Below are 19,938 nucleotides of genomic sequence, written 5' to 3'. Positions count from 1 at the left end.
GGTTAACTGATTTCTTGGGGAGAAACTTATCTACTCTGGGAAACTATCTTCTCTTCTCATCCTGATAGCTCAACAGGACAGCAGTTAGGTAGGAGCAAGTAAAGCCAAGAACTTTACCCACCAGGTGATGCCCATGTTTCTGAATCAGGTTCACTCTGTGTCCACAGACAGCATTAGGCGGATCATCATAGCCACAAGGACTGCCATAACGTGTACTGTGCCTTTAAGAAATTACAGTAAAAGTTCCAACTGGTTAAGTAATTGCTTGACCCTGTGGTTCCTCACACTACACCTGCCTAATAACGGTGTGTGTCGATATATCCAGGGGTGGGCACAGACCACTCCTGGCCACCATGACACCATGACATTACCCTCTGCCCTAGCTAACACCACCCACGCCTCTGAGTTACTGCAGTTGCCTTTATGACACAGGGAGATATCTGTTGGAATCGGCCTGATTGGGTACATAATCGCCCCGTGTAATAGGAACCTAAGCTCATCCGTTCTGCATTCAATTCATGATTCTTTCTGCTTGCTGTCAATTAATGGAAAGGCAAGAGAGAGAGTTTGTTACAGGTATCACATGTCTAGACAATCCTCTACGAGCCACAGACATCAGCAGAGAGTATTATAGCAGTTATATTCCTGTACTCCTCTTGGTCAATAGATGGCAGTATAGATATGATAGTGATAGTAATTGGTGTTCAGTGGACTTGCCGCAACGTTCTCTGAACCCAAACCCTCGGCATGTGACTCCCGGTGGCTGGAGAAGTTAGAAGTAGCCCTAAGGAACAGTCCGGCAAGTCCACTGAACACTAAAAGTAATCCCTTTTCCATGGTGAGTAAGTAGAGTTCCCCTTTAGAATGAATGCTTTAGTCTGGTAGTGAGAATAACAAGGTTACTGATAGAGCGGCAGAAGACGGGGCACAGGTCTTACAGCTCATCCTGCCAGGCCTGTTCCGAGTATTTTTCAGGAAATCACAAGAGTTTTAAAAAAAAATCTGAAGATATAAATAAACAGGAGGAAGCGGACGCTGAATTCACAGAAAACTGGATAATATTGGGCAGTGTCCCTTCCGTAAGGGAACCATCAGCGGGCACTGCATCAGCCAGTAGTCATCTCAGTGTGATCTCCATGCTGGGGAGCACCCACAGACTGTACCCCACACGGACAGAAAACAGATCTTTGATGTTTTGTCTTATCTGAAACAATGAACAGGCTTTGTGTACAGTGGTAGTGCAGTACAGGGGGCTAGGGACCAGGGCCGTATTACCAGCTGCTGCTGCCCTGGACACTACACCTGCAGACCCCCCATATACAGTACCCAGGGCTGTATTACCAGCTGCTGCTGCCCCCGGCACAATACCTGCAGACCCCTCATATGCAGTACCCAGGGCCGTATTACCAGCTGCTGATGCCCTGGAAACTACACCTGCAGACCCCTCATATATACAGTACCCAGAGCCATATTACCAGCTGCTGCTGCCCTGGAAACTACACCTGCAGACCCCCCATATACAGTACCCAGGGCCATATTACCAGCTGCTCCTGCCCTGGAAACTACCCCTGCAGACCCCTCATATACAGTACCCAGGGCCATATTACCAGCTGCTCCTGCCCTGGAAACTACCCCTGCAGACCCCCCATATACAGTACCCAGAGCCATATTACCAGCTGCTGCTGCCCTGGACACTACACCTGCAGACCCCCCATATACAGTACCCAGGGCTGTATTACCAGCTGCTGCTGCCCCCGGCACGATACCTGCAGACCCCTCATATACAGTACCCAGGGCCGTATTACCAGCTGCTCCTTCCCTGGAAACTACACCTGCAGACCCCCCATATACAGTACCCAGAGCCATATTACCAGCTGCTGCTGCCCTGGGAACTACACCTGCAGACCCCCCATATACAGTACCCAGGGCCATATTACCAGCTGCTGCCCCCGGCACTACACCTGCAGACCCCCCATATACAGTACCCAGGGCCGTATTACCAGCTGCTGCCCCCAGCACTACCCCTGCAGACCCCCATATACAGTACCCAGGGCCGTATTACCAGCTGCTGCCCCCGGCACTACACCTGCAGACCCCCATATACAGTACCCAGGGCCATATTACCAGCTGCTGCCCCCGGCACTACACCTGCAGACCCCCCATATACAGTACCCAGGGCCGTATTACCAGCTGCTGCCCCTGACACTACACCTGCAGACCCCCCCATATACAGTACCCAGGGCCGTATTACAAGCTGCTGCCCCCAGCACTACCCCTGCAGACCCCCATATATAGTACCCAGGGCCGTATTACCAGCTGCTGCCTCCAGCACTGCACCTGCAGACCCCCATATACAGTACCCAGGGCCGAATTACCAGCTACTGCCCCCGGCACTACCCCTGCAGACCCCCCATATACAGTACCCAGGGCCGTATTACCAGCTGCTGCCCCCGGCACTACCCCTGCAGACCCCCCATACACAGTACCCAGGGCCGTATTACCAGCTGCTGCTGCCCCCGGCACTACCCCTGCAGACCCCCCATATACAGTACCCAGGGCCGTATTACCAGCTGCTGCTGCCCCCGGCACTACACCTGCAGACCCCCCCCCCCCATCTTCCCTCACCAATTAGCATCAGGATTTTCTAGTTTCTGAACATCATATTAATATCTGATCAGTCTTAGACCGCGTTCCCACATTTACTGTATGTCACCACATGCAGCAGATGCCAGACCCTCATGGGGTAACCAATAGACGTATGGCCACTAATTCTGGTAACAGCACATGACTATTGGGGGAGAGATGGCAGCCTGGTGTCACCTATATATGATCACGTCGCCCCCTGGTGTTTTTTCTCAAGACTAAATACATGTGCACTCCTTCCTTATAGCTAAGATGGTGCCCAGATGTGGGCAGGACCAATGGTTTATAGTAGTATATGTCCCTGTCCGGTGGGTCCATGTGTCTTTCCATAGATGACAGTATCCTGCTATATATATATATATATATATACTGAGTATACGGGTGTATCCCCCTATGATGTAAGAAGAGATAGCGGCTCTACATTACCGGTTCCTCCCCATGGTCTCATGGTCTTTGACGGCCGCGTAGAGCTCAGCGGTAGTGTCCAGGGGGACGCCCTTCAGATCCCATTCAAAGCCCTATAGGACAGACACAGAAACATGGTATCACAAAAATAGGTAACATAAAGTGTATCTAATCCTGCCCCGTGTATCTAAGCATGTCATCTGTGATACATATAAATGTATCATGTGTGATGCTGCCCAGTGTATCTAAGTATGTCATCTGTGATACATATAAATGTATCATGTGTGATACTGTCCAGTGTATCTAAGCCCGTTATGTGTTACAGCCCAGTGTATGTAACCTGCCATGTCTGATACTGTCCGGGGTATCTTGGACCCTTTTATGCGAGAACATGGAAAAGAGGAGGAGTAGAAGACAATGCCATTCATTACTCAGCCAAATGATATGGAAAGCAGCAGAGTCCCTGCTGACACCTGATACACATACACACACATACATATACATACACACACACATACATTTACATACATACACACACACTCCGCTGACACCCCCCACACACATACACACACATTCCGCTGACAGCCACACACACACACACACACACACACACTTCGCTGACACCCACATGCACACACACATACACACACGCACTTCGCTGACACCCACATACACATACACACTCCTCTGACACCCACACACATATACATACACACACATTCCGCTGACACCCTCACCCATACATACACACATACATACAAACACACTCCGCTGACACCCACATATACACATATACATACACACATACACACACACTCCGCTGACACCCACATACACACACATATACATACACACATACATACACACTCCGCTGACACCCACATATACATACACACACACATACACTTTGCTGACACCTGTCTTCCCCCATAGACATCACTCACCTCATTCCAGATGGGGTTCTGGTTATTCTTGATGACTTTAGTTTTCTTTTTAACCCCTGTAAAATATCAATAAAGATTTAGCCTTAGTAATCGGTAGCAAATGTATATAATATCCCCATTACCCCTTGGGCTTATGCTGTCCTATCTCAGGGTAGCATAAACTAGTGACAGAGAAGCTGAACAGAATGATGTATCACTTACATTGTTCTATTCATGAGAAGCAGAAAACTCCACCCACCAGCTGCTGATTGGCAGTTTTCTATCCATGCTGTGTATAGGCAGTCACCTGTCAATCAGCAGGGAGAGGGGTGTGGCAATAATCCTATTCTCCTGCATATTAGGAGAACGGCTGAACAGAATGATCTAAGTAATACACCCATCTGTTCAGCATTTCTGTCACTAGTTTATGCTGATCACATTTTATTAGTAATCAGCGCAGGGATCCAAGTGATTCCACTGGGTTTGCTTACTTTTCCCCCTGCATTGTGGGTGTTTACTCACATAGAGACATGACCAGTGTGACAGTGTGCGTGTCGCTTTGGTTTGTTGTTCTCTATGACTGTGCCATACACAACAATCTGAGCACATGTTATTAGTAATCAATGCGGAAATCCAGAGAATTCTTCAGATTTTTTTACTACAAAAATGTCACAGATCACATCCACATCCTTCACTTGTCTGATCTTGAACTTTACTATATATCTACATTAGGCTATGTTCACACTACGTAAGTCTCCGGACGTAGCGCGTTCCGTGAATAAGCGGCCGGAGATTTACGTAGTTTGCGTACAATGGAAAGTATACGATATACGGCTGCACAGTTCACACTACGTACGAACTTACGCCAGGATCATACGCGGCGCCGTAAAAAAATGAACCAGACCATTGTTTGCATGATCGTTTGCATGATCGTTAACGATTAACGATCTCAAACGACCGCTATTGCGAAAGACCTGAAAAAGATTACTCATTTCCATGGAACGATAATCGTTACTTATGATCGTAATTGCGATCGTTTTTTCTTCGCTATTTATTCGCTATTGCGTTGGTATCTATTGCGAACGACCGAACGATGTCTTATTCAATGCGATTTGCAAACTTTTTGCAAACGAGCAACGATAAAAATAGGTCCAGGTCTTAAAAAACGATCAACGATTTCTCGTTCGGTCGTTAATCGTTAACTGCATTTCAACCGAACGATTATCGTTTAGATTCGAATGATTTAACGATAATCTGAACGATAATCGTCTGGTGGAATAGGGCCCTAAGATAGAGGGTACTAGGGACAAATGGGGTCAGCTGGGAGATGGCGGATGCCCATGTGGCGGTGGTATCGCAGATTAGGAAGGGACAGAAATTGGGAAGAGATTTTGGGTTAGTTCAGGGTTATGTGTATACATCATTTTATATCAATAACAATTACACTTTTTAACAGATCTCTTTTTGCGATGTCCTCATTGTAGGGATCAGCGGATCGGGGTCTCTCATCTGGTCCACATTGTAGCTCATATTCCTATTGTGTATGTAGCCAATAACACCTGACAGTGATGTATGTGACCTCCTCTGGTCTATGTCATTTGTAAGTAATATACAGGACGTTCTACATATGGACATGATATCCCTCCTAGAGATATAGTGCCTATATATATATATATATACATAACCTCTATACAAGAGGGATGCATCACCTGGGCCTGATCAGAGCCTAAACCCCCTATGGTCCTCTATGGTCCTATGCTTATGGGGGATCTGTAGGTGACACTGTTATGGGGAATGTGCAGCTGTGTTATGGGGTATCTGTAGATGACACTGTTATGGGGGATGTGTAGATGACACTGTTATGGGGGATGTGTAGATGGCACTGTTATGGGGGATGTGTAGATGACACTGTTATGGGGGATATTTAGATGACACTGTTATGGGAGATCTGTAGATAACACTGTGTTATGGGGGATGTGTAGATGACACTGTTATGGGGGATCTTTAGATGACACTGTTATGGGAGATCTGTAGATGACACTGTGTTATGGGGGATGTGTAGATGACACTGTTATGGGGGATGTGTAGATGACACTGTTATGGGAGATCTGTAGATGACACTGTTATGGGAGATGTGTAGATTACACTGTTATGGGAGATCTGTAGATGACACTGTTATAGGGATATGTGTAGAAGGCACACTAGTAGACAATATCCTTACAAGCACACTGCCCCCTGGCTGCAGGACAGGTTTGTGGCTAGGATACAGTCACCCCTCCCCCTCCACTATGTTCTTCCTATATTTTTCATCATTTTTAAGAGTTTCTGGTGAAACCTTTAATTGTAAAGATTTCCTGAGTGCCAGGCCTGGCTGGGAGGAAGGGGAAGAGGAAGGAGCTGAGCTGTGAACAGGAACACAGTCCATGTCTGAGGGACACACATTAGCCCTGGAGATCGCTAACAGATCTATATATGGACATGAGCGTGTAGCAGAGCCGAGCCGGCGCAATCCTCACAGCTGGGATCTGCCAGGAAACATAACCCATATAGTATACATATACTCTACTGTAACATTATGCTCAATATCCTCTGCGTCTGTGTTCTCCAACTTGTAGCCCTCCAGCTGTCGCAAAACTACAATTCCCAGCAAGAAGAGCATGCTGGGAGTTGTAGTTTTGCAACAGCTGGAGGGCTACACGTTGGGAAATGCTGCCATAGAGACAGTGGTGAAAGATGGACGCCTGATCATCTGATAAGGAGGAGGAAAAGAAGCAGTGACTGTGGACCGTGTCACCCCTGACTAATCCACAGAGGAAAGAGAACATGAACAGATTTGTCCCATCCAGCTCCCCAAACAACATGTCTTCTTTGGAACATACTATCAGCCCTTTTTTACCTTTAGCCTTTTTTAAGTATAATTTGAATATTATACCCAACATGGCTTCTTCAGGGGACCCAGTGGGCTAGAAATGGTTGTTGATGCTATCTCAGTCCCCTGAAGAAGCTGTGTTTATGGTGAAACATGTTGGGTATATAAATTTTAGATTACACTTGTTGGTTACTCTTGATTACTTTTCCATTCTACATGATCAGAATTTCGAGGGTTCAGAACTGATTCCTATTAGAAACTGATAATCCAACCATATAGGAAATGTGACTGTTCAGGTGTACATCTCATCACGGGTGAAAACTATGGAATGTCCCATGATATTCATGAATATCTATGATCTATGCTGGGCATCCGGTCATCCTCATCAGACGTCCCAACATTGAAAAATTGTGCACTGGGATCTGGTCTCATCATGACGGGTGACAGTAGGCAACTCTTCTGGCCTGAAGAAGGCGCTAGAGCTGTACCAGGACCACACACAACAAGACCCCTATAGTCCTTCTGTTTTCTTATAAGACGCCTCTCCATTCAGCTTGATGACAGAAGTGTCACATATCTGACCATTGTCCAGTCTTAGCTAAGCTTTGGAATGGAAACTCTCATCACCTACAGGGGATCGGGGGAAACGTGACACGATCTCTACTTTAGCCGCACACGACAGGTTTCTCATCTTTTCTTCGGTAAATTCAGTTAACTATAAGACATACAGTGGAAGCAGGACGGCTCAATCACTGTGACCTGGGTTGTGTTCTACTCATAAAACACCGCAATCACTGAGCTCAGGGAGATCAGCAACGAAAAATCCAATGGAGTACTCACTCAAGAGTCTCCACTCATACATTGCCCCCTATAAATTTAAATATGCAAAAAAGAGTCTGTGGAGCCTCAGTTACGAGTCTCAAAAGTCTCTGGAATAGCCAGATATCCCTCCAGGGGAGGAAAGCCTGTTGCCAGGGGGGCCCACCCAGTGGGGAGATCACCAAACCACTCTGATATGTAGCCCCTTAAGTCCCACTTGGTTGTGAGTATTGGAACATAAATAGGGAAATACCATGGTGGCCCCTTTTGTGTCAAAGTCTAACTCTGTGGCGAGTATTGCGACATGACATGGGTTACCAAGGCTAGGCATCCATCCACAGACAGCTGTTTCGGGTTAGTTGCCCCTCATCAGTGTGGAGTAGGATTCTGGCTACCGGGGGCAATGACAAATAGACCAACAAAACACAGCAATCACTGAGCTCAGGGAGACCAGCAACAAAAAATCAAATGGAGTACTCACTCAAGAGTCTCCTTTGATGCCTGGCTTTGGTAATCCTTGTCATGTCGCAATACTCGCCACAGAGTTAGATGTTGACTTATAGGGGCCACCCAGGTATTTCCCTATTTATGTTCTAATACTCACAGCCCACTGGGAGTCACCCCCTTGGCAATAGGCTTTCCTCCTCTGGAGGGATATCTGGCTATTCCCGTGTTTTGAGACTCGTAACTGAGGCTCCGCGGACCCTTTTTTTGTATATGCTCTGCTCATCCTAGACTCTTTGGTTTCCTCAGTCCCATATACTAAGCTCTAGACAAGCCTGTCGAATACCAGACGTGTTTCGGCATTAGCTCTGTCCAGCATCAGTGTCTGGATTTCCTTTTATAAGTGAGATCAAGGTGAGAAAAGCAGAAGTTTCCACTAGATGGTAGACAGGCTGTGGTACAATGGAGGGCACCGCACAGAGCCAAGTGTGATGAGTCCTGTGTACACCGCACCAGGACAGCAAGCAAGCCCCGATCTGCTAGATTGGCGCTCGTTAACTGGGCCTAGTCCATGGCCCGATAATCGTTTAGCGAGGGCTGCAGGGATATCGTTACCGATGTCCTTGCAGCCCTTGTCTAAACACCAAACATTACCTACACATGCTGCAGGGCTTCTCCTGTGCTCCTCTTCCTCCCGGTCCCGCACGCAGCAGCAGCAACTTCGGAGCGGCCTATTTGAGCTGACAGACTGCTCGGCCAATCACTTGCCGCGGCAGTCCTGACCAGTGATTGGCTGAGCGGTCTGTCAGCTCAAATAGGCCGCTCCGAAGCTGCTGCTGCGCGAGGGACTGGGAAAAAGAAGAAGCGCAGGAGAAGACCTGCAGCATGTGTAGGTAATGTTTGCTGCTTGTGGAATCGTAGATCGCCTTCCCCCACATCGCTATTCCACGTAGCAATGCTCGATCGGTGCCTGATCATTTTAGGTTTGCACCTAAATAAACGATCAGCCGATGACACGATCATCGGCTTATAGTTGTCATTATTCCACGGAGCAATAATTGGCCGAATCGGCACCAACTGCGCATCGCTCCGTGGAATAGGCCGCTGAGACCAGGAGACTGAGATACCAGGAGACTGACTATCTATCTATCTATCTATCTATCTATCTATCTATCTATCTATCTATCTCCTATCTATCTCCTATCTATCTATCTATCTATCTATCTCCTATCTATCTATCTATCTCCTATCTATCTATCTATCTATCTCCTATCTATCTATCTATCTATCTATCTATCTATCTATCTATCTATCTCCTATCTATCTATCTATCTATCTCCTATCTATCTATCTATCTATCTATCTCCTATCTATCTATCTATTATCTATCTATCTATCTATCTATCTATCTATTATCTATCTATCTATCTATCTATCTCCTATCTATCTATCTTATCTCCTATCTATCTCCTATCTATCTATCTATCTCCTATCTATCTATCTATCTATCTATCTATCTATCTCCTATCTATCTATCTATCTATCTATCTATCTATTATCTATCTATCTCCTATCTATCTATCTATCTATCTATCTATCTCCTATCTATCTATCTATCACCTATCTATCTATCTATCTATCTATCTATCTCCTATCTATCTCCTATCTATCTATTTATCTATCTCCTATCTATCTATCTATCTATCTATCTATCTATCTATCTATCTATCTATCTATCTCCTATCTATCATCTATCTATCTATCTATCTCCTATCTATCTATCTATCTATCTATCTATCTATCTCCTATCTATCTATCTATCTATCTATCTATCTATCTCCTATCTATCTATCTCCTATCTATCTATCTATCTATCTCTTATCTATCTATCTATCTATCTATCTATCTATCTATCTCCTATCTATCTATCTATCTATCTATCTATCTATCTATCTATCTATCTATCTATCTCCTATCTATCTATCTATCTATCTATCTATCTCCTATCTATCTATCTATCTATCTATCTATCTATCTATCTATTTCCTACCTATCTATCTATCTATCTATCTATTATCTATCTCCTATCTATCTATCTATCTATCTATCTATCTATCTATCTATCCATCTATCTCCTATCTATCTATCTATCTATCTATTATCTATCTATCTATCTATTATCTATCTCCTATCTATCTCCTATCTATCTATCTCCTATCTATCTATCTTTCTATCTATCTCCTATCTATCTATCTATCTATCTATCTATCTATCTCCTATCTATCTATCTCCTATCTATCTATCTATCTATCTATCTATCTATCTATCTATCTATCTATCTATCTATCTCCTATCTATCTATCTATCTATCTATCTATCATTTATCTATCTATCTCCTATCTATCTCCTATCTGTCTATCTGCAAATGCACATCTAGTTACATATGAGGAGGCAGCTATGTAGTGAGGACATGTTGGATGTTGTTTCCTCTATACAGTAACATGTCATTATTACAGTGTATACAGATCCCGTCCAATGTAACCTCAGGATATGACTGGTGGTTCTGTGTATATACTGTACATATGTAACGGTGGGGTCAGCGGTATATACTGTATATATGTAACAGTGGGTCAGTGGTATATACTGTATATATGTAACAGCAGGGTCAGTGGTATATAGTGTACATATGTAACAGCAGGGTCAGTGGTATATGCTGTATATATGTAACAGCAGGGTCAGTGGTATATACTGTATATATGTATATATGTAACAGCAGGGTCAGTGGTATATACTGTATATATGTAACAGCAGGGTCAGTGGTATATACTGTATATATGTATATATGTAACAGCAGGGTCAGTGGTATATACTGTATATATGTAACGGTGGGGTCAGTGGTATATACTGTATATATGTAACAGCAGGGTCAGTGGTATATACTGTATCTATGTAACAGTGGGGTCAGTGGTATATACTGTATATATGTAATAGTGTGGTCAGTGGTATATACTGTATATATGTAATAGTGGGGTCAGTGGTATATACTGTATATATGTAACAGTGGGGTCAGTGGTATATACTGTATATATGTAACAGCAGGGTCAGTGGTATATACTGTATATATGTAATAGTGGGGTCAGTGGTATATACTGTATATATGTAACGGTGGGATCAGTGGTATATACTGTACATATGTAACAGCAGGGTCAGTGGTATATACTGTATATATGTAACGGTGGGATCAGTGGTATATACTGTACATATGTAACAGCAGGGTCAGTGGTATATACTGTATATATGTAACAGCAGGGTCAGTGGTATATACTGTATCTATGTAACAGTGGGGTCAGTGGTATATACTGTATATATGTAACAGCAGGGTCAGTGGTATATACTGTATATATGTAACAGCAGGGTCAGTGGTATATACTGTATATATGTAACAGCAGGGTCAGTGGTATATACTGTATATATGTAACAGCAGGGTCAGTGGTATATGCTGTATATATGTAACAGCAGGGTCAGTGGTATATACTGTATATATGTAATGGTGTGGTCAGTGGTATATACTGTATATATGTAATAGTGTGGTCAGTGGTATATACTGTATATATGTAACGGTGGGGTCAGTGGTATATACTGTATATATGTAACAGCAGGGTCAGTGGTATATACTGTATATATGTAATGGTGGGGTCAGTGGTATATGCTGTATATATGTAACAGCAGGGTCAGTGGTATATACTGTATATATGTAACGGTGGGGTCAGTGGTATATGCTGTATATATGTAACAGCAGGGTCAGTGGTATATACTGTATATATGTAACGGTGGGGTCAGTGGTATATACTGTATATATGTAACAGCAGGGTCAGTGGTATATGCTGTATATATGTAACAGCAGGGTCAGTGGTATATACTGTATATATGTAACAGCAGAGTCAGTGGTATATACTGTATATATGTAACAGTGTGGTCAGTGGTATATACTGTATATATGTAACGGTGGGGTGGCTGTCAGATATAGCAGAGCTGAATGACAGAATATCTCTGCTCTCCCATAGGAGTACAGGTCGCCCCCTGCATTACCCCTATGGGGGTTATCACTAAGCACAGACACCTAGTTCAATGGCAAATTCAGCTCTGCTCCATGTGTTTACAGTTACCCAGAGGGGGCACATAAGTTATAGTTTCCCAATCACTGCAGGGAGCCCACTATAGTACAGATGGGAACCATTAACCCTATGAACCCCACACTAATCCAGTCCTGATCCCTCTGGGATGTCAGTGATGCTGAATAACACACAATAATCATCAATGCAACAACTATGGTGTAACTATACCAATACTATCAATAATAATCAATACAATGGCAATAACAGTGTAACTATACAAATACTATCAATAATAATCAATACAACAGCAATAACAATGTAACTATACAAATACTATCAATAATAATCAATACAATGGCAATAACAGTGTAACTATACCAATACTATCAATAATAATCAATACAATGGCAATAACAGTGTAACTATACAAATACTATCAATAATAATCAATATATCAGCAATAACAATGTAACCAATGACTAACACACTGCAGCTATACCAATACTATCAATAGTAATCGATACAAGAGTAATGACAATGTGTGACCAATGACTATTACACATACAGAGCCCCTGAGAGTGACAGCTCTGCTCTACTAGCGGCCTCCTCACCTCTGAAGAGCAGGCTGGTGACCGGGTCGCTCTCCCCTTTGCCCCTATGGGGCAGGTTAGTTGCCCTCAGTAACACACAGCGCAGCATCTCTCAGCGACCACCGACTCCTCCAGCGCTGGATGGGACACTGATCCTGGAGAGGGGCGTGTCCGGCTGGAGGAGTCAGGCCACGCCCCCTCACAGCGCAGGAATGCTGCACTAGTCTCTGCTTGCTGCGAGGATGGAACCTGGAAGCCCCTGGGCGAGTGCTGGCAGGAGGGGGCTAGTAACTACTACTGTGCCGGGGAGGAGAGGGATGCAGCAGAGCTGGAGGAAGAGGCACCCCCAGCACAGGGGAGGAAGAAGAGTCACCTCCAGCACAGGGGAGGAAGAGGCACCCCCAGCACAGGGGAGGAAGAAGAGTCACCCCCAGCAGAGGGGAGGAAGAGTCACCACCAGCAGAGGGGAGGAAGAAGAGTCACCTCCAGCACAGGGGAGGAAGAAGAGTCACCCCCAGCAGAGGGGAGGAAGAGTCACCCCCAGCAGAGGGGAGGAAGAAGAGTCACCCCCAGCAGAGGGGAAGGAGAAGAGTCACCCCCAGCACAGGGGAGGAAGAGTCACCCCCAGCAGAGGGGAGGAAGAGTCACCCCCAGCAGAGAGGGAGAGGAGTCACCCCCAGCAGAGGGGAAGGAGAAGAGTCACCCCCAGAAGAGGGGAGGAAGAGTCACCCCCAGCAGAGGGGAAGGAGAAGAGTCCCCCCAGCAGAGATGGAGAAGAGACACCCCCAGCAGAGGGGAAGGAGAAGAGTCACCCCCAGCAGAGGGGAAGGAGAAGAGTCACCCCCAGCAGAGGGGAAGGGGAAGAGTCACCCCCAGCAGAGAGGGAGAGGAGTCACCCCCAGCAGAGGGGAAGGAGAAGAGTCACCCCCAGAAGAGGGGAGGAAGAGTCACCCCCAGCAGAGGGGAAGGAGAAGAGTCCCCCCAGCAGAGATGGAGAAGAGACACCCCCAGCAGAGGGGAAGGAGAAGAGTCACCCCCAGCAGAGGGGAAGGAGAAGAGTCACCCCCAGCAGAGGGGAAGGAGAAGAGTCACCCCCAGCAGAGGGGAAGGAGAAGAGTCACCCCCAGCAGAGGGGAAGGAGAAGAGTCACCCCCAGCAGAGAGGGAGAAGAGACCCCCAGCAGAGGGGAGGAAGAAGAGTCACCCCCAGCAGAGATGGAGAAGAGACACCCAGCAGAGGGGAGGAAGAAGAGTCACCCCCCAGCAGAGGGGAGGAAGAAGAGTCACCCCCAGCAGAGGGGAGGAAGAAAAGTCACCTGTAGGAGATGACATGAATAGTCAAAGCCAGGAGAGAGGAGGAAGAGTCATCCCCAGCAGAGGGGAGGAAGGGGAAGAAAATCATTAACTGAGAAGAAACTCCAAAGTCAGGATTCAAGGAGTCAAATATGGAACTGCTGCAGAACCTCATCCTACACCTCAGCTGCTGCAGAATCTCATCCTACACCTCAGCTGCTGCAGAACCTCATCCTACACCTCAGCTGCTGCAGAACCTCCTCATACACCTCAGCTGCTGCAGAACCTCATCCTACACCTCAGCTGCTACAGAACCTCCTCATACACCTCAGCTGCTGCAGAACCTCATCCTACACCTCAGCTGCTGAACCTTATCATACACTTCAGCTGCTGCAGAACCTCATCCTACACCTCAGCTGCTGCAGAACCTCATCATACACCTCATCTGCTGCAGAACCTCCTCATACATCTCAGCTGCTGCAGAACCTCATCATACACTTTGGCTGCTGCAGAACCTCATGCTACACCTCAGCTGCTGCAGAACCTCATCATACACCTCAGCTGCTGCAGAACCTCCTCATACATCTCAGCTGCTGCAGAACCTCATCATACACCTCAGCTGCTGCAGAACCTCATCATACACCTCAGCTGCTGCAGAACCCCATCATACACCCCAGCTGCTGCAGAACCTCACACTACACCTCAGCTGCTGCAGAACCTCATCATACACCTCAGCTGCAGAACCTCCTCATACATCTCAGCTGCTGCAGAACCTCATCATACACTTTGGCTGCTGCAGAACCTCATGCTACACCTCAGCTGCTGCAGAACCTCATCATACACCTCAGCTGCTGCAGAACCTCCTCATATACCTCAGCTGCTGCAGAACCTCCTCATACATCTCAGCTGCTGCAGAACCTCCTCATACACCTCAGCTGCTGCAGAACCTCCTCATACACCTCAGCTGCTGCAGAACCTCCTCATACATCTCAGCTGCTGCAGAACCTCATCATACACCACAGCTGCTGCAGAACCTCATGCTACACCTCAGCTGCTGCAGAACCTCATCATACACCTCAGCTGCTGCAGAACCTCCTCATATACCTCAGCTGCTGCAGAACCTCCTCATACATCTCAGCTGCTGCAGAACCTCCTCATACACCTCAGCTGCTGCAGAACCTCCTCATACACCTCAGCTGCTGCAGAACCTCCTCATACATCTCAGCTGCTGCAGAACCTCATCCTACACCTCAGCTGCTGCAGAACCTTATCATACATCTCAGCTGCTGCAGAACCTCATCATACACCTCAGCTGCTGCAGAACCTCATCATACACATCTCAGCTGCTGCAGAACCTCATCCTACACCTCAGCTGCTGCAGAACCTCCTCAAACACCTCGGCTGCTGCAGAACCTCATATCAATCGCTGATGCCGGCATCTTTCAGGGCATCATGAGAGTTGTTCTTCCTCTTACACCAGACAGCGGGGGATTTACAGACTCTGTTAACCCTTTCCCTCCCACCTCCTGGTACATTGTCTTCTTCTCCCTCTTAATAAATACAGGATGCGCTTATGCCGCCACATTGTGTCACATTCCTGATTCTCTCCATTGCCTTCCAGGAAAAGCCTCTGTGTGCACAGTGATCCTAGTGTGACCGCCACATCTGTATCATTGGGGATTAGGTGGCCGGCGCCGCTGTAGAATCCGATTTGTATCACACAGTAATAGGATCCATTTATGCCCCCAAATGTATAGGCCTAATCTGTACCCCCCCAAACTGTAAGCGGTCCTGTGTGCAGCACTATTTCTGGCCATTATATAACCCGAATATAACACTTCTCACCAGTTAGCAGGCGTAGACTAGCTGCCATGATGTCTCCCATACACTACACATATAGATTGGGAAGATTCTGCTCCCCTTTTGTATGTAGGACATTATAGAGCAGTACTGAGCAGTCTAATCTGTGAATTGACCTATAACATTAACTATAAGCTCCTGTGGTCTCTGCAATCTGTTTACTTTTGTCTCTCTCTCCAGCCACTCCATCCTACCCCTCCCCTTTCCATAGACTTGTATGGGCAGCATGTAACTGATCCACCAGTGCTTTGATAAGAGTGCTTCTGCACTCCACTCCAACCACCCTCTATTATTTTTAAGGAATTTTTTTTTGTTTTGTTAAATGTGGCGCATCCTATGGCACCATGGGTATCCTTACTCCTCTGTGTCCTCCGTGTTGTGTCAGGTTATAAAGTATCTGAGCATAGGGCGAGGAGACGCCAGCAGTTCATGATCCTCTGGAACCTCACCTTTAGGGGCACTATGTCCCCTTCTGAGTCAGTGTACCCTGCTCTCCTATACACGGCCCAGCACTAACTCCTTATAGCTCATGGGATGTCGCATTTTACCAGCACCAGCCCGGGGGAAGAGGGGGGGGGGGGAGCTGCGGGAAATATGGAGTCTCCTGGAGGAAAAAAGGTTGGAGACCGCTGTGCTGGTGTAAGAAAACACAGGGTTCCTCTTAAATATCCGTCTGTGCTTCCATAGCATCAATAAAAAGGTTTTATTTTCTTGTGTAAAGGGTCAAAGAGGCATTCCCAAGACTCTGGATTGTTGCACACTGTAATGCCTCCTTGCTCCCCTACCCATCCCTATCTCTGCTCGATTGACTATCAGCTGGAAGCTCATTGTGGGCAGGCCCGAGATTTAAAAACAGAGCTCGGCTGCCTCTGTCACTCAGGAGACCACATGACCGCCAATGAGACTCTGAATCCCCCAGGGTTTACTGTGTGGACTGGAAGCCACTCTATTCTTTTCTGTGACCCTGACAGTAACGGCCCTATTACACGAAGTGATCATCAGCCATACTTGGTAATCATACCAATCATTATCATTACCGATCATTCCCGCCGATAATCGCTTGGTGTAATATGGCTTGTAGAAAGGTCACAACATGCACAATGTTGGATGATCGAGATCTTTCAACCAACATACTAAAACAAAACGATCAGCACAGCGACAATGTGCTGTGCATCACTTCTTACGAACCCCCCTCCCCCCCTCCACCTGATGTCTGTGCATGTAACAGCACTGACAGTGAGCCGAGGGATCGAGGAGCAAGCTTCCTCCTCAACATTTCCCTGTCTAATAGAGCTTTAAGGGTCCTATTAGACTAAGCGATTTTTAACGATTAATGATGGCAAACGGGTAAGCTTATTGTTAGTTTCAAATCGTTTACCATATTATTATACTCAGAGTGATAGTCATCGGTTACGATCACGTTACTACGATTGTTACTCCATCTCATCCCAGGAAATAAAGGAACGACGCGGAATTACACTGGATGATCAAACGAACGATGGACGATTTCTCGTTGGTCATTGATCGTTGCCTGCATTTACACAAAACGATTATCGCCCAAATTCAAATAATCTTCCTCTGTATTAGGGCCCTAAGCACTCTGTGTCTGCAGATCAGGAAGGGATATTTTATTACTGGGAGAACAGGGTAGGATTATCTGGGTAAGGCTGGGTCCACACTACGTTTTTGCAATCCCTTCTTTTTATCCGTTTTTGAAGAAAAAAAAAAAACGGATGCATTTGAGTGCATCCGTTTTGATCCGTTTTTCAATTGACTTCCATTATTAAAAAAAAACAAAAAACGCTCAAAACGCATCCGTTTTTTTTTTAACGTACACAAAATTAAGGTCAGCTACGTTTTTGTGTAATTAAAAAAACATGCGTTTGGATCTTTTTTTTTTTTTATATAATCAAAGTCAATGGAAAAACGGATCAAAACGGATGCACCAAATGCATCTGTTTTTTCCATCCGTTTTTTTTTTTTTTTTTTTTGCAAAAACGGGTGAAAAAAACGGATTGCAAAAGAGTAGTGTGGACCCAGCCTTATCCACAGGATGCACAGCATGGACAGTATGTTACAAGACGAAATAATGTTTAATAGAAAAACTGAACTCAAGGACAAGAGGACACAGTGAGAGGTTACTGGGGGAAAGATCAGAAGCAACCTGAGAAAATATTACTTTACTGAAAGAGTAGTAGATGCTTGGAACAAATTCTCAGCAGATGTGGTTGGTAGATCTACAATAACAGAATGTAACCTGCCTGGTATATACATATATCTATCCTAAGATAATAAGAAGGGAAGTCTTAAAAGGGCGGACTAGATGGACCAGGGGGCTTTATCTGCTAACAATCTTCCATGTTTCTACGGACAATAACTAAGAGACTGCGGGGGTCCGACCACTGCATGAAAAGTACATGACTGTTTCAGGAGAACTCAGCGTGAGGAATACATATGTTTCTGTATGAATACAGCCCAACGCTATATGAGAAATACCCATCCACACTGTGCGGCAGCGTAACACTTGTATCTCCCATTGAGATCAATAGGACGTGGTGTGGGGGAGATTTCACGTGTATTTAGGCGCAGGATACATGGCGTGCTCCATGACATCACATGGTCACGGCCGCACTCCCTTTATTACCACAATAACAATAGAAATAAAATATGCAAAATAAATTATAGCGAGGATGAATGTTATTATAATACACGACCATTATAAGTATCTGGAGCGGGGTCGGCCAGGGGTCGGCAGGACCTGGGGGGGGGGGGGGGCGATTACACACATAAGGAGCAGATCATTCCGGATCACAGGGACTTCTAGAAGGATGGAAGACACATAATACAAGTATTCTTTCCTACAAGCTCTGATCTCCATAGATCCTAATAATAGCGAATACCAAGATGCCATTGTTAGGATAGCGGATTGTGATGACCACCGGCAAAACGGGATCAGGGTCCATTGTGATCTCCGGAGCAAAGAGAGGGAGAAGGGAACCGTAAAACCGTATGGCTGATGCCGCGACGGAGACATCCCCGTGGGAAGCCCGGCGTGCACACCGCTGAGATGATTCCGACGCTCATAGAGAATGAATGTTGAGTCCGACGCTCCATACATTCTCTATGAGCGTCGGACTCATCTCAGCGGGGCTCTAGCGGGACTCATCTCAGTATGAGGGGCTCTAGTGGGAGGTCGGAAGAATGTCACCCCGGCACCGGGGGTGACAGGTCCTCTTTAAACCCTGGTTTGGCAACTTCTCCAAACCTGAACACTCGGCAAGTAACCCCCTGCACCTGAAGAGTTGTGTCCAGCCCTTGAGAGTCCTGGAAAATATCGATACAGGAGACTCTCAAGAGTGGCAACCAACTTTTCCAGATGCCGGGAGTTACAAGCCGAGTGTTTCAGTTCGGAGAAGTCGCTTCCTAATTCTAAGCATAGGGCAGATTTATCAAACTGGTGTAAAGTGGAACTGGCTCAGTAGCCCCCGGCAACCAATCAGATTCCTCCTTTCATGTTCCAAAGAGTCTGTGAGGAATTTCACTAAAGTTGCCCATAGACTTTATATTAAAATCAAACGAACCTGAAATTGAGGTGTATGGGGACTTCCCGAATCCCCACTGACAGATGTCGTCTCCAGAGAGAGTGGCCACTTAGATGTTCACTTTCTAACCCTATTGTTTGGGAAGGATAAGCTGCCACCAGAGCTGTCTGACAGTGGCTTACCGCTCCCCTCCCCATAGAGAATGCAGGAACATTGGGCTATGCTAAACATCTGTGTGTATGTCCGGTGAGAGAAGTTCCGGTTATGTAAACGTGGGGCTGAAGATTACTGAAAATATATGGTTACATTTACTCCTGTGTTGGGTTTCCATTGGTGTCTGTCTAGTTGCTAGGCAACCTGACTCCTGGCTTTTCCTTGCTGCTTTGCTCTCCTGTGTTGATTGGGCCCCAACTCTCCTGCCCCACACTACAGGACC

The 19,938-nt window shown here is 46.0% G+C and overlaps 1 protein-coding gene across 9 annotated transcripts in view; it reads right to left on the bottom strand.

The window, feature by feature from the left end:
- Positions 1–19,938, bottom strand: part of DYSF (dysferlin) — a 203,515-nt gene that overhangs the window by 166,559 nt on the left and 17,018 nt on the right. For 5 of the 9 annotated variants that reach the window (XM_069977166.1, XM_069977160.1, XM_069977163.1 and 2 more), the window contains exons 1-3: positions 12,830–12,942; positions 3,993–4,048; positions 3,070–3,161 (exon numbers count right to left, since the gene is read on the bottom strand). In XM_069977166.1, the coding sequence (XP_069833267.1) occupies positions 3,070–3,161; positions 3,993–4,048; positions 12,830–12,917 (236 nt within the window). In that variant the 5' untranslated portion in view covers positions 12,918–12,942. Of the gene's footprint in view, positions 1–3,069; positions 3,162–3,992; positions 4,049–12,829; positions 12,943–19,938 lie in introns of those variants that run through there. The other 4 variants (XM_069977165.1, XM_069977169.1, XM_069977161.1 and 1 more) reach the window with 1 other exon arrangement.

Source organism: Dendropsophus ebraccatus, chromosome 7 (genome assembly GCF_027789765.1).
Source record: "Dendropsophus ebraccatus isolate aDenEbr1 chromosome 7, aDenEbr1.pat, whole genome shotgun sequence".
Classification (NCBI taxonomy): Eukaryota; Metazoa; Chordata; class Amphibia; order Anura; family Hylidae; genus Dendropsophus; species Dendropsophus ebraccatus.
The sequence above is the reverse complement of the archived record's forward strand: the minus strand, read 5'-3'. Positions and strand labels throughout refer to the sequence as shown.